Source organism: Hevea brasiliensis, chromosome 7 (assembly GCF_030052815.1).
Source record: "Hevea brasiliensis isolate MT/VB/25A 57/8 chromosome 7, ASM3005281v1, whole genome shotgun sequence".
Classification (NCBI taxonomy): domain Eukaryota; kingdom Viridiplantae; phylum Streptophyta; class Magnoliopsida; order Malpighiales; family Euphorbiaceae; genus Hevea; species Hevea brasiliensis.
The window spans coordinates 101842723-101857948 of record NC_079499.1 but is presented as its reverse complement, the minus strand read 5'-3'; the positions used below and the strand labels follow the sequence as shown (position 1 = coordinate 101857948).

Here is a 15226-nt window from a genome sequence, read left to right as displayed (position 1 = left end):
TAATTTTTGAACTCAACTGCTGCCAACTTAACTTTTTCTCCTCATTATAATTATGACACTCAAAAATCATCTCAATTTGCCTCTCCCATTCAATATAGGCTTCAGCATCCTCCTTGCCATGAAAAGGAGGTATTTCCATCTTTATGCTTCCTACATTGGCATCAACTCTCTCATGGTGCATCTCTCTCTCACCATAGTCATCAAATCTAAGTTGTCTTCCTCATCTCCTACCTCTAACACCTCTCCTCCTGGGTGGCTGAAACCTCCTACCATCAAAGTGATGGTTCCCATACTCAAACACTTTCCCAAACTCATCATCATACCAATTCAACTTTTCTCGCTCCTCTATCCTAGTTTCTACCCGAATTCCCCTTCCAACTCTACCTCCATCTCCCACATGCACACCTACTTCCTCCCTCCTATTTCTGTTCTCTCTCTCATTACTTATCATATATTCCATCATTCTATTCACATCAGCTCTCAAACCCTTCAACTCATTCAAGTCTCTTCTCATTGTTTGCAGTTCTTCATTATGAGTGGCTGTTTGGAGAGAAAATCTCTCAAATTGTTGTGCCATAGCCTCCTCATAAACCCTTTTATCTTCAAAATTCCTCCCCTCAACTCCACTACTACTACTTGTATTTTGTTCCATTTTGCTACAAAGAAAACAAAATTAGAAAATAAATGACTCACCGTCTCAAGTGTTTAACACATAATTAGGCTTTTACCCTCTTATGCACTCACTACTCTTGCCTTTTATCACTCAAATTCCTTCCTTCACTTCTTTTAAGAATCCAAACACAAAACAAACAAAACACTCACAAACTATATCAAAATATTCAAGAACGAGACGAAACGAGACGAAACAAGACTGCAATGAGACACAGAATCAAAGAAAAGAAGACTCCAAAATTAAAGCAATTAATATAAGTGAAAAAAGTTTGTAGACTGGAAAAACTAATAACCTAAGGATCAAATATTAAGCCAAAATCTCAGAAATCATAGCCAAATCACATAACTTTCAACAATAGCACAATGTCGCCACAAGATGCAATAATTCAGTTTACTAGCCAAATGAATGAGTTTTGCTTTGAAATTTTGTGGACAAACCTGTCTCGAAATTGACTAATTGCTGATAAAATTTCAGAATTTTCTGAGAGGGTTTGCTATATAAACCAGAAAATGCTCAGTTTGTATTAAAAAAAAAAATTTTCAACCCAAATAATAGAATTTTATGCTAAAATTTTATCTAAAAGCTACTAAGATAGTATCTAAATAGTGAAAATTTTTTCAGATTTTTCTAAGTAGGTTTACTATGTAAACCAGAAAATGACTAGTTTGTATCAAAAATTTTGTTTCTAACTTAAATGATGGAATTTCGAGCTGAAATTTTATCTAGAGACTACTGAGATAGTATCTAAATAGTGAAAAAAAAATTTTAGATTTTTCTAGGATGGTTTACTATGTGAATAAAAAATTAGCCAGTTTGTGAGTAAAATTTGATTCAATAGCCAAACAGTATCATCTACCCCCTAAAATTGATATGTGATATCCCAAATATCTCAAAATATCACAAATTAAATTTCAAGATTAGCAGCTAAGTGTAACCCCAGAAATCAATGCAAGCAACTTATCACAATTTTCTAATTCCAGCCAAACAGTAACAATCATGAACCAAACAACAACTATTTTTGTTCAAACTCAGATTTTAATTCAATCCAACAACCAACATCAATTCCCAATCATCAGATGCATCATCAATAATTTTCTCAACTTTGATATTCAAATTAAAGAGGTAAAAGATAGTAAGAACAAATAGATTAGCTTGAATGATTACAACCCTAAGATAAACACAACAAAAACTCAATTTTAAGCAAAAATCAAATATAAAACCCAATATAGAGTGTTCGGCTATGATGTATTAATGTCAGATTTAAATAAAAAATCATTAAGAAAACAAGAAATATTCAATCAAACACATGAAAAATTCGGACAGATTTAAAGCTACTACAAAAAGAAACTTTAGAAAAATCACTTTAGCCGAATGCTATTGTGATAAAAACAAATAGAACTTGAATGAAGGATTCTAGGCAGAAATTAAAAGAGTAAATATAAGGATAAATACTTTGTTTGATGCCCAATTACTCTGATACCAAATGATGAACACCCCCCAATATTCAAATTAGAGACATAACATCTAAAGATGGAATTATATCTTTTAACAATAAACAAGGTAGAATTGATAACCAATCAAGACACAATAGTAACTAGGCTATAACACTTTGATTATAGAGATAAAATAAACAAGTAATCAATTTACTTAAATCCAAGTTCTATTCAAGAAACAAGGAATAAATCATAAAACTTTCATAATTGACGGCGATGGTCGAAAATCAATACTCTCTCGATGTTTGATCTTAGCTATCCTTATTTGATGTAGAAGACAAGTATTTATATGAGTTATAAATAACTAATCTACCACATGGCATAAAGAAATAAAAATAGAATATTCTAGAGGCTAGGCTCCAAGGTTCAATTGTGTGAAACTGATCCATTTGCCCAAGCCCAAGCCCAATCTGATCCTCTTGGCCCCTCCAAAGTCTATTGATCAAGCTTTACAACTCCCTTGCCCTTGCTCTTGTAATTGGACCCTTAAACAATGGAAGTGGCTCTGGTGGTGGCGTCTCCTCATCACTTTTAATGTATTAATATCTATTATAACATCTTATATAAAAAAACCTAACAAATAAAGTTTTGTATTCACATCAATTTCTGTTTAAATTTTCATATAACAATAATAATACAAAAATTAATGTCAAAATAAATATTACCTTAAATTTTCCACAGTAATCATAAAATGTCATATATGAATAATAAACAAAAATTAGCTTAAAATAAAAATTTTCTCCAAATTTACTGCACCTTAATTTCTCTACAAGCAGAGAGAGAGAGAGAGAGAGACAGAGAGGGAGAAAATAGAGTGTCACAAAAAATTATACTACAACAGTTTTTTTAGAGTGCTCTTATAAATTAGACTATAGTAATTTATATTATAAAATTATTATTTAACATCAACAATAAAAAAATTATCTCAAAATAAAAATTACCTCAAAATTTACTGCACCTTAATTTCTCTATAGGCACAAAGAGAAAGAGGGAGGAGGAGAGATTAGTGTGTCACAAAAACGTAGACTATAGTATTTTTTTTATAGTATAATAAAAAATTAATCTATACTAATTTATATCATAAAATTATTGTTTAACATCAATAATAAAAAAAATATCTCAAAATAAAAATTACCTCAAAATTTACTGCACCTTAATTTCTTTACAGGCACAGAGAGAGAGAGAGAGAGAGAGAGAGAGAGAGAGAGATTAGAGTGTCAGAAAAAATTATACTACAATATTTTTTTTACAATATAATAAAAAATTAAACTATAGTAATTTATATTATAAAAATATTATTTAACATCAATAATAAAAAAATATCAAAATAAAAATTACCTCAAAATTTATTGCACCTTAATTTCTCTACAGGCACAAAGAGAGAGAGAGAGAGAGAGAGAGAGAGAGAGAGATTAGAGTGTCAGAAAAAATTATACTTCAGCAATTTTTTATAGTATAATAAAAAATTAAACTATAGTAATTTATGTTATAAAAATTATTATTTAACATCAATAATAAAAAAATTATCTCAAAATAAAAATTACCTCAAAATTCATTGTGCCTTAATTTCCCTACAAGCAAAGAGAGGGAGAGGGAGAGGGAGAGGGAAACATTAGAGCGTCACAAAAAATTATACTACAATAATTTATAAATAACATCAGTAATTAAAAAAAACCCTCAAAATACACTGTATCTTACTTTCTCTAAAGAGATACTGAGAAAGAGAGAGAGAGAGAGAGAGAGAGAGTAGAGTGCTGCATAAAATTACACTACAGTAATTTTTATTGTAAAAGTATTATTTAACAACAATAATAAAAAATAAATGTTATACTTTACAAAAAATTATTTTTTTTTCTTAGAGTGTGCTAGAATTTTAATAAACAATAATTTTTTTAGAGTATTATGGAAAATTATACTATAATAATTTTAAGACAAATTTTTTTTTAACATCAATAATAAAAATTACCTCAAAATGAAATTTACCTCAAAAATCCGCTTTAATTTATCTACAAGCAGAGAGAGAGATATTGTTAGTGTATAAAAAAATATATCAATGACATTTTATATTGTAAATTATTTATAAAATATAAATAATAAAAATTAACTCATAACATATTTGCTTACCTTTTTTTTTTCTCTATAATCAAAGAGGATTAATCAAATAAATAAGCACTAAAATTTTTTTCCCACAGTTTATCTACACTAATTTGGAGGGAAAGCAGAGTAGGGTTGTGAAGGTTTTTTTTTTTTTTTTTTTTTTTATGGCTAGAGGTCGATGGGAGACGAGAAAGGGGGGGGTTACATAGCGTTCTCAAACGCTATTATCAATTGCATCCAGTTGTTGGGATAAGACCACACAAACACGCCTACATGCCAGACAAGGAGCTGTAGTGGAGTTGCAACACACCAGATGAGGACAGTGGGACGCTATCATAGGTAGCGTGTGGCACGCTAGACTCTACCTATGGAAGCGTTTGGCAGGTGGGCCCCATGGCGCACCAGCTAGGCGCTACCATTAGGGGTGAACATTCGGTTTAAACCGAACCAAACCGAATTATATATTTTAGAAATAGAACCGAACTAAAATGGATAAAAAATCGAATCGAATCGAACCGAACCGCTCTATTTCAGTTCGATTCGATTAAAACCGATCGGTTTTGATTTTTGATTATTTTTTAATTTAGACTTATTTTCAAGTTATTTGATCTGATTTTGACCTTGGTTTGAACCTCATAACCATTAATCAATGAAATTAAATATTATATATTACGTATAATTCATAAATTCCCTATAAAAATAAATCAATTCAAAAATCAATAAAACTATTCGATTCGATTCGGTTTAATCGATTTTTTTCTCTTTAAAATCGAATCGAACTAAAATAACTGAAATTTTTATAATATAAAACTGAACCGAATTATTTTAAAAATCGAACCGAATTACCGAATTAAGGCGGTTTGATTCTATTTTTTTTGTTTGAACCGAATAATACTCACCTCTAGCTATCATGGGTAGCACCCAACTGCCTCAATCAACTCCTCAATGCTTTTTCAAACCTTTTTCAAACATTTCCTTTTTCAGACAATTCAGGAAATTGAAAGAATATTACTGTTCATCAACTAGGCACTAGGTGCTACCATGGGTAGCACCCAGCTGAGTAATTTTTGTTTTTTACATTTCAGTCAAAAATAAGTTTTTATTTTACAATTTAGTACCTAGTCGCTATTTACACTGGAGTCTCTTTCTCTCCTTCACATAATCAAAAATACCCCTTTTTGATAAATACTTTTTACCACATCCCTTTTGATAATTTATTTTCGAACTCACACCCTCCTGATAATTTCCCCAGAAATCCTTATGCTCTGCCGGACTTAGACAGGGGGGCAACCCCTACCCATTGAATCAGCTATAGGAGGTCAGGAGTTCAAACCCCACAATTCACCTTGTTCCCTTTCAAAATATGTATGCTGGCAATGCTACTAAAATGGCTTCTAGTGCCCTCTCCATAGCTGTTCCGGAAGAACTTGCAAACTTCACCAACCATGGAAACAGTATGGAAGGCTTTTGTTAGAAAAGTGTGGAATTTTCATATGGAAAAATGTGAGAAAAGTGAGAGAAACATAAATAGAAGGACCTATTATCTATTGGCTTAAGTCGCTTAAGATTTTAGGTTTTAAGTTAGATGTGGCCTTCCATACAAATCCCATGTTCATACACTTGCTTGCAAACTACAAGGCCAAAACAACTCATTCTTGAAGACGAGAATTTTTCAAGATTTGTTTACTGAGCTTATATTATTCAGTCGTGTGATATTGAGCTCACAAACATTCTAATTCAAGGATATTAAATACTTCGATAATAAGAGACCAAAAAAAAAGAAAAATAGCAGTAGCAATTTAAAAAACACTGAAAAACTTGGAAAGTTTGCAAGCTCAATGGCCTACCATCCAACAATATAAGCTTAAGAAACAAAACTTGAAAAGTTCAAGAGCCTGAAATTTGATTTTTTTCCCCTATATTTTAATATTCGAGATTAATTCAAGTTTCTACTGCCATAGATTATAAACGTCCTTGCTGAATATGGAGTCCATGATCAAGATAGCATTTATGGCCCCATTGGGATCCATTGTCAAATTGAAGCATTTGCAGTGAGGATGAATCTTGGTGATCCTGATTTTTTTAACATTACTGAACTTCTATCCGATAGCTGAACGTTACCTTTTTACATAGGCCATTGTATGCGGGATGAATTTGCTTGGCGGGTTATTACTTATTTGCTATAAATAATCCTTTTCCCCAGTAAAGAAGAGAATCCTGAATCTTGATAATGAAATAAGTCTCTCTCTCTCTCTCTCTCTCTTCAGATTCTTCTTCTCCTTCTTCTCTCTTAATCTTGATTCATCTTCTGTTTCTTTCTTCTTCAAAATTTCAGTTCGTATCATATGCTTTCTCCAAGCTTACAGCTGAAGAAAGCCATATACGACAACATGACCTTTGATCCTTGTCATTATGGTGGCAGGTAAGCTATTAGAATTGGCAGTACAGTCTCTATTTGCACCTATCGTCATCTTGACCTGAGTCCTTGGTTCCCACAGGTGGAACCAGGTTAATGATCATGGCACCAGTCATGTATTTATTTTCGATAATGAGTAGATGCTGTTTCTATGACCAATACAGTGAACTCATACTTTGGTGCACAAATATTGTCTCCAACTACAGGAACAGTCTTGAACAATGAAATGGATAATTTCTCCATGACACTGTAAATGAGAAACCTCCTGCTGAGTTTTGTAGTTTGGAAGCTTTTTGTGCTGAAAATTTTCCAATGCGATACTGTTGTGTTCTTTGCTTATGTGAAATCGAGTATCTTTTGGCTATTTGGTTAATGCGTTCACTTCTGGAGTTGGGTGTTGTGGTTTTCCTATATTTCTTGAGTTGAGAAACAGTGGCCCAGAACCGATATGAAAACTCGGTTATTCAAAATTTCTGCAAATAAAGCAACGTAACCGAAGAACATCAACTTTTGAAATTAAAGCAATGTGCAGTAGATTCTGTTGGAGACAGTTTCATAGTGGATGCATTCGCGCGCAGGAAGCCCAACAAAAACTCATCAACAATCCCCAATCACTGAAGCTCACTAATCCAATCCCAAACTCATATCCATCAAAGAAAGAATTAAGCCGAAAACACAAACCTTCTAAGAATGAATTCGAAACCACCACAGGCTCGGATATAGTGAAATTGAACATGGCTATCACAACCCACATGCGCAATGGCCAATGTGAATCCGCCCTTAGAGTATTCAACTCCATGCCCTCTCGAAGCACGGTCTCATACAATGCAATGATTTCTGGGTACTTACTGAATGGCAAGTTTGATCTTGCAAGAGAAATGTTTGATAAAATGCCTCATAGAGATTTTTTTTCTTGGAATGTGATGCTAAGTGGGTATGTGAGGAATAAAAATCTTACTGCTGCTCGTGCACTGTTTGAGAAAATGCCCAAAAGGGATATTGTCTCTTGGAATGCAATGCTGTCTGGGTATGCACAGAATGGGTTTGTTGATGAGGCAAGAGAAATTTTTGAAAAGATGCCGTTTAAGAATGCGATTTCATGGAATGGTTTGCTGGCAGCATATGTGCACAATGGAAGGATAGATGATGCAAGGAGGTTGTTTGAATCAAAATTGGATTGGGACATTGTTTCTTGGAATTGTTTGATGGGTGGATTTTTGAGGAGGAAGAGGTTAGCCGATGCGAGGAGGCTTTTTGATAAGATCCCTGTGAAAGACGAGGTTTCATGGAATACTATGATTACAGGTTACGCACAGAATGGAGAGCTAGAAGAAGCACAGAGATTGTTTGAGGAGTCTCCAAGTCGGGATGTGTTTACATGGACAGCAATGGTTTCTGGATTCGTGCAAAACGGGATGTTGGATAAAGCAAGAAGCATTTTTGATAGGATGCCTGAGAAGAATTCAATTTCATGGAATGCAATGATTGCAGGGTATGTACAATGTAAAATGTTGGACATGGCAAATGAACTGTTTGAGGCAATGCCTTGTAGAAATATTAGTTCTTGGAATACAATGATCACAGGATACTCTCAGAGTGGGGAAGTAGCGCGTGCAAGGAATTTGTTTGATAGGATGCCTCTGCGTGATTCCATCTCTTGGTCAGCCATGATTGCTGGCTATGTTCAAAATGGTTATAGTGAAGAGGCTGTACATCTTTCTGTAGAAATGAGAAGAGATGGAGAAAAGTTGAACAGGTCCTCATTTACCTGTGCTTTAACTGCATGTGCCAATATTGCAGCTTTGGAGTTGGGGAAGCAATTGCATGGTTGGCTAGTTAAGTCTGGATACCAGACTGGATGTTTTGTGGGGAATGCTCTTCTTGCAATGTATTGCAAGTGTGGAAGCATAGATGAAGCACATGATGCATTCCAAGAACTATCAGATAAGGATTTAATCTCATGGAATACAATGATTTATGGTTATGCAAGGCATGGATTTGGTAGAGAGGCACTGATGGTTTTTGAGTCAATGAAGACAATGGGTGTCAAGCCCGACGATGCCACTATGGTAATACTCATTTATTTAATTCACTTTTAAAAATTTTTCATGCACATTTAGTGAACAAGATATCTGCCTTTTCTCCTATTTAATCTTATCTTTGCCAAGGATTTAATATGAATATTGCTTAAATGGCATAGTGAAATTATAAATACGTTTAAGTTCCAATCCATATGGTTGAGAGTAAGGCCTTTTTGAGTTGGGTCTCAGTGAGGACCTCAAACTTGCTAAGCAATCTACACAAGAAGAGGTGTGAGAATTGAAGAGCATTTTCTTGATTGATTATTCAGCTATGTCATCACTAGGCAACGGTTTTGCAAAATTCTGGATCAAGTTGGTCAAGTGCTTAAGCATTCTTTTGCTTATAATGACTACAGGCTCACTGTGTTAAGGCATCTGTATAAATGCTGTTTTTCCCACTTCTTTCTTGTACTCTCCTCAATAGAACATGATCTTGGGGTTTTACCATCTGAAATTTTCATATATTTTCTAAATATCTATAGCACTGTGGTAAAGAAACATCTATTGAAAATGTGAAATTTTGATTAACAATTAAAATTTGTTATAAGTAAATGCTTTCTCATATGAATATTGCTTCATGATAGTATCTTCCAACAGAATCAAATCCTTTTATGCACACAACTTTTCTCTGTTCAAAAGTTCTAGTTTTTGCTTCTTTTTTTTTTTTGTCAGGTTGGTGTGTTGTCTGCCTGTGGTCATACTGGCTTAGTAGACAAGGGAACTGAATATTTTTACTCAATGAGTCAAGAATATGGTATCACAGCAAAATCAGTACATTACACTTGCATGGTTGATCTTTTAGGTCGAGCTGGGCGCTTGGATGAGGCCCAAAATTTGATGAGGAACATGCCTTTTGAACCAGATGCCGCAACGTGGGGTGCTGTACTTGGTGCAAGCAGGATCCATGGCAATACTGAATTAGGTGAAAAGGCTGCTGAGATAATTTTCAAGATGGAGCCTGATAATTCAGGAATGTATATTCTTCTCTCAAATTTGTATGCAGCTTCAGGAAGATGGCCTGATGTTAGTAAGATGAGACTGAAAATGAGGGATAAAGGTGTGAAGAAGGTACCTGGGTATAGTTGGCTTGAAGTGCAAACTAAAATTCATACATTTACGGTTGGGGATTGTTTTCACCCAGAAAAGGATAAAATATATGCATTTCTAGAAGAGATGTACATGAAAATGAAGCATGAGGGATATTTATCCTCTATAAAAATGGTTTTACATGATGTGGAAGAGGAGGAAAAGGAGCAAATGCTCAAGTATCACAGTGAGAAATTGGCTGTAGCATATGGGGTTCTTTCTGTGCCTACTGGAAGACCTATTCGTGTGATAAAAAATTTGCGGGTCTGTGAAGATTGTCACAATGCCATCAAATATATATCCAAGATCACAGGAAGGTTGATCATCTTAAGAGATAATAATCGCTTTCACCACTTCAAAGAAGGTTCTTGTTCTTGTGGGGATTATTGGTGAAACAGGAAAAAAATATTTAGGATCGCTGATGCATTTGAATGTATTCTCCATACCTGTTAAGTATAGGCATTTTCTCTGCTCAACCAGTTAACTGTTGTCAACTCTTAAAATGAAAAAATAGAAATCAGCATTGCTGTAACTTTGTTTCTCTTCATCTCTGTAACATTGTTCTCATCTGCAACTTGTTTCAATCTTTATTCTTTCACTATAAGGGGAAAAGCTAAAACGGATGTTCGGTTTGGTTCAGTTTGGTTACCTTCTCTATTTCGGTTCGGTTTCCGTGCTGGCTCATTAAATTTGGTTATTTGGGTTTTGGTCAATTTGAATCGAGCCTAAACGACCTATGCACAGTTGTTAATGTTTGGCCTATAGCCTGCATGTAATATGGACTCTAAAGTAACTTTTTGATGGAATTGGCTGAAACTCTATGAAACATAAACCTTTGTAATTGCTTTTCTAATTATTTTTCATTTCCTTTAATCCTGTTTCTGATGGAGATATCACCTTCTTCTTCTTCTTCTTCAGATTTTTATGCCTTTCTCTTACAAACAAGCCTCAAATCCAAAGACCAATCAATGGGTAAACCAATCCATGCCCAGATGATTAAATTAGGCCTCAACTTTAGTGTCTACTTAATGAACAACCTCATGAATTTGTACGCAAATTCTGGGTATATTATTGATGCCCACGACTTATTCGATGAAATGCCTGTGAAGAGCACATTCTCATGGAATACGATTCTCTCAGGGTATGCAAAACTGGGGAAAATGGGCAAGGCCCGTCGTCTGTTTGATGAAATACCTGATCGTGATTCTGTTTCATGGACTACAATGATTGTTGGTTATAATCGAATGGGTCTATTTGAGAGTGCAATAAAGATGTTTGTAGAGATGGTAAAGGATAAAGTTACACCTACCCAGTTCACGATTACTAATGTACTTTCTTCTTGTGCTGCTCTGGGGGCTCTAGGCATAGGTAGAAAGGCTCATTCTTTTATTGTTAAATTAGGGCTTAGTGGATATATTCCTGTAGGGAATTCACTTCTGAATATGTATGCTAAGGCTGGAGATTTGGTTATGGCTCAAATTATTTTTGATAGGATGAGATTGAGGAGCATTTCAAGCTGGAATATTATGATTTCGTTGTATATGCGTTGTGGTAGAGTTGACCTTGCCCTTGCACAATTTAAGCAGATGAATGAACGGGATATAGTTACTTGGAATTCAATGATTGCAGGATACAATCAGCATGGTCTAGATAACGAAGCACTAGAGCTATTCTCTAACTTGTTGCAGGATTCTACTCTGAAACCTGACAGGTTCACCTTAGCAAGCATTTTATCAGCTTGTGCCAATGTTGAGAACTTGAATCTCGGGAAACAAATTCACGGTTACATTGTTAGGACAGAGTTTGATATATCTGGTGCAGTGCAAAATGCTTTGATCTCAATGTATGCAAAGTCTGGAGGGCTTGAAATAGCTCAAAGGGTTGTAGAGCAAAGTGGGACTTCAGATCTTGATGTTATAGCATTTACAGCCCTATTGGATGGATATGTCAAGCTCGGGGATATTACTCCAGCGAGACAGATTTTTGACTCATTGAGAGACACTGATGTCGTTGCATGGACAGCCATGATAGTAGGTTACATACAGAATGGCTTAAATGATGATGCTATGGAGCTTTTCAGAAAAATGGCTAATGAAGGACCTCAACCAAACAGTTTTACGCTAGCAGCCATGTTGAGTGTCAGTTCAGGTGTGGCTTCTTTGAATCATGGAAAACAAATTCATGCAAGTGCCATAAGATCAGGGGAAGATTTATCAGTTTCTGTGGGCAATGCACTGATCACAATGTATGCAAAAACTGGAAGCATCAATGGTGCACGGAAGGTATTTGATCTTATATGTTGGAAGAAGGACACTGTCTCTTGGACTTCCATGATTATAGCTTTAGCTCAACATGGTCTTGGAGAAGAAGCCATAGAGCTGTTTGAGAAGATGTTGGTACTCAGTATTGAGCCTGACCATATAACTTATGTTGGTGTGCTCTCCGCTTGTACACATGTAGGATTGGTGGAACAGGGCCAGAGCTATTTTAATTTGATGGCAAGGGTACACAAAATTGAGCCAACTTTAAGCCACTATGCATGCATGATTGACATGTATGGGCGTGCTGGGTTGCTGCAAGAAGCATTTAATTTTATAGAAAATATGCCTGTTGAACCTGATGTTATAGCTTGGGGTTCACTGTTATCTTCTTGTAAGGTTTATAAAAATGTTGATCTGGCAAAAGTTGCTGCAGAGAGACTGCTACTTATTCAGCCTGACAACAGTGGGGCATTCTCTGCCCTTGCAAATGTGTACTCGGCTTGTGGAAAATGGGAAGATGCTGCTAAAACTAGAAAGTTAATGAAGGATAGAGGAGTGAAGAAAGAGCAAGGATTTAGTTGGCTTCAGATTCAGAACAAAGTTCATGTATTTGGTGCTGAAGATGGCCTTCACCCGCAGAAAGATGAAATATATAAAATGATGGACAAGATCTGGAAGGAGATAAAAAAGATGGGTTTTGTCCCAGACACTGAATCTGTATTGCATGACCTTGATGTAGAGGTGAAGGATAAGCTTCTTAAATATCACAGTGAGAAACTTGCCATCGCATTTGGCCTAATAAGTACCCCAGAAAACACCACCTTGAGGATTATGAAGAATCTCAGAGTCTGTAATGATTGTCACACAGCTATCAAATTTATCTCCAAGGTTGTGGGAAGAGAAATAATTGTGAGAGATGTTACACGTTTTCATCATTTTAAGGATGGTTTCTGTTCCTGCCGGGACTATTGGTAAGCATAAGAAAGGGACTAGAAGAGTTCTGCTGTTAAGTCTAGTTGACGTATTTTGAGATAATTCTCAAGTCAATGGAAGTCTACAAAAGGCAGGTTCTTGACACATTAAGAAGGCACTGTTTTCGTTAATTTTTCAGTTTTTTTTAACGTTCTGGGTGCCTACTGTAGTCAACTTCCCCTTGGAACTATGCTTAGGAGGTTAACAACGGATGATTATGGAAATAATTATGTTACTGTTCTCTTGGCATTGAAAATGTGTCGCATATGCTTCTGAAAGGCTCTTTTTCTTGGAGGAGGGATTGGCATGTCCTGATGCACTGTATAATTTCAACAGAAATGCAGCTTGATTTAGCAAAACATTAGTTGTTGTTCACGCACAGCATCAAAAGGCTGGTATATATACCTTCATCAATCTTTATAAGTTTCTTCTATAATCTGGTGGAATTTTGACTAGGTTTTGATGTTGTGGTTTTATTATTACAAAAATTACCAAGGCCTGCACTTGTAGAATTTTCATTCTTTGAACAACTTTGCCTTTGCAAAATATCACTCTTTATGTTAGACTGGCAGTTGGCAAGAAAGCTAAAGCCAATGATTCTAACCCTCTTGTGCTGCAGGTTGAAATCTTTCATGTGATTAACCCAAATCCATACCAAGGAATCTTTGGTTCTGATCCCACTGGTTATGCCAAAGATGTGCAAGATGACATTGATTATGGTACTTCAGGTAAAGTTGCTGGATTTATATCTGAAACAATTCAGGCTGGCAACTTGGCATTTATATTTGTCAACAAATTGTGGATTTGATAACTATGAATCAGGAATTTTCTGAACCTTTATTTTCTTGTATATTAATTTTTAATTCTAGGAAGTTGGAGGAACTGTTGAATTAGCCCCTGGATACTTGAAAATGGATTATGACATTGTACACAAAGCTGGAGGTGCCTGCATTGTTGATGATGTGCAAGCTGGATTTGGCTGCATGAGAAGTCATTATTAAGGTTTTGATACACAAGGAGTCATTCCTGACATAGTTACCATGGCAAAGGTCTTTAAAATAATCCCTTTCAGTTTTGTTCCTTTGTCCTATGTGCTTGATGCATGGTTAAATTTCAAATTTGCAGTTCCTTATTATTTATTGTTGTTTACTTTTACGTTTTAAATATGCCACCTTTCCAAATCTTATTTTCACTGTCTCATAAAATCTTGTCCAGTCATCCTTCAATATCCATGGCTCCCCCTAGTTGGATGAAAAAAAAAAAAACTCATTTTATTAAAAAAATTATAAATATATATATAAATACATGTTAAATTTTACTTAGGCCCCCTAAAATTTATTTCTGGCACTTTCAGGGTATTGGCAATGGTTTACCATTAGGAGCGGTGGTGACAGCACCAGAAATAGCAAATGTGATTGCTCAGAAAATTCAATTTTACACTTTTGGTGGGTACCGTCTGTTCTGCCGGTGGACTTGCAGTGCTGAGGGTTATTGAGAAAGAGAGGCATCAAGATCATTGTGCCAAATTGGGTTCCCACATGATTGACCGCTCGTGAGCCCTTCAGCAAAGACATGATAGTAATTTTCTTTAAACTTCGCATCTCGATCAAATGCTCGTTTTCATTAAAGGACATGTTTGTCCTTATGTTGAATATCTGTTGGCTTAGCCATCAACAGGCTGTATTTTGCATCCTCTAAATTTTCAGCAATACATACGTGGTCAGCTAAGTATTGGGGGTTTGAACACAAGTGAATCTTTTTTTTAACATTCAGGAATCCTTATGCATTCATTGGTAAATATACTCAACTGATGTTCATAAGCTCACTAGTTTTATAGCAAGTTATTCTGGCTCTTGGTATCAAACAGTTTAGAAAAGAAGGGCTTCTCCAGTTCAAATTGGGCCATGCCATCAATTTCTTTGAGGAATTACAGTAAAACTTACATATCGCCTGCCAACAAGAATGGTTAATATATAAAAGAATATATTAATTTTATTTATAGCAAAAAAATATATACTTACCAAACCATACATTAATTTTTTTTACTATGCTTATATTACATTAATTTCATAAATTCAAAGAATATTACAAGTTTTTTTTAAAAAAAATTTTGAAAAGCATTAAAACTTGAAATCAAATGATATTTG

At 35.0% G+C, this 15226-nt stretch overlaps 2 protein-coding genes across 4 annotated transcripts; both read left to right on the top strand.

Annotated features, from left to right (window-relative positions):
* The first annotated feature begins 6115 nt into the window (after nucleotides 1-6115).
* Nucleotides 6116-10387, top strand: LOC110671047 (pentatricopeptide repeat-containing protein At4g02750). Of its 2 annotated transcripts, XM_058150354.1 has the most exons (3): nucleotides 6116-6685; nucleotides 6762-8748; nucleotides 9433-10387. In XM_058150354.1, exons 2-3 carry the CDS (start codon nucleotides 7204-7206, stop codon nucleotides 10237-10239), a joined length of 2352 nt encoding a protein of 783 aa, XP_058006337.1. In that variant the 5' UTR covers nucleotides 6116-6685; nucleotides 6762-7203; the 3' UTR covers nucleotides 10240-10387. The 2 variants fall into 2 exon arrangements, with proteins under 2 accessions (XP_058006337.1, XP_021689107.2); XM_021833415.2 differs by having other exon boundaries at nucleotides 6116-8748.
* Nucleotides 10388-10642: 255 nt separating this feature from the next.
* Nucleotides 10643-14879, top strand: LOC110671046 (pentatricopeptide repeat-containing protein At2g22070). Of its 2 annotated transcripts, none has more exons than XM_021833414.2 (4): nucleotides 10643-13474; nucleotides 13699-13807; nucleotides 13953-14128; nucleotides 14434-14879. In XM_021833414.2, exon 1 carries the CDS (start codon nucleotides 10731-10733, stop codon nucleotides 13080-13082), a length of 2352 nt encoding a protein of 783 aa, XP_021689106.2. In that variant the 5' UTR covers nucleotides 10643-10730; the 3' UTR covers nucleotides 13083-13474; nucleotides 13699-13807; nucleotides 13953-14128; nucleotides 14434-14879. The 2 variants fall into 2 exon arrangements, with proteins under 2 accessions (XP_021689106.2, XP_021689105.2); XM_021833413.2 differs by having other exon boundaries at nucleotides 13949-14128.
* Nucleotides 14880-15226: the final 347 nt, after the last annotated feature.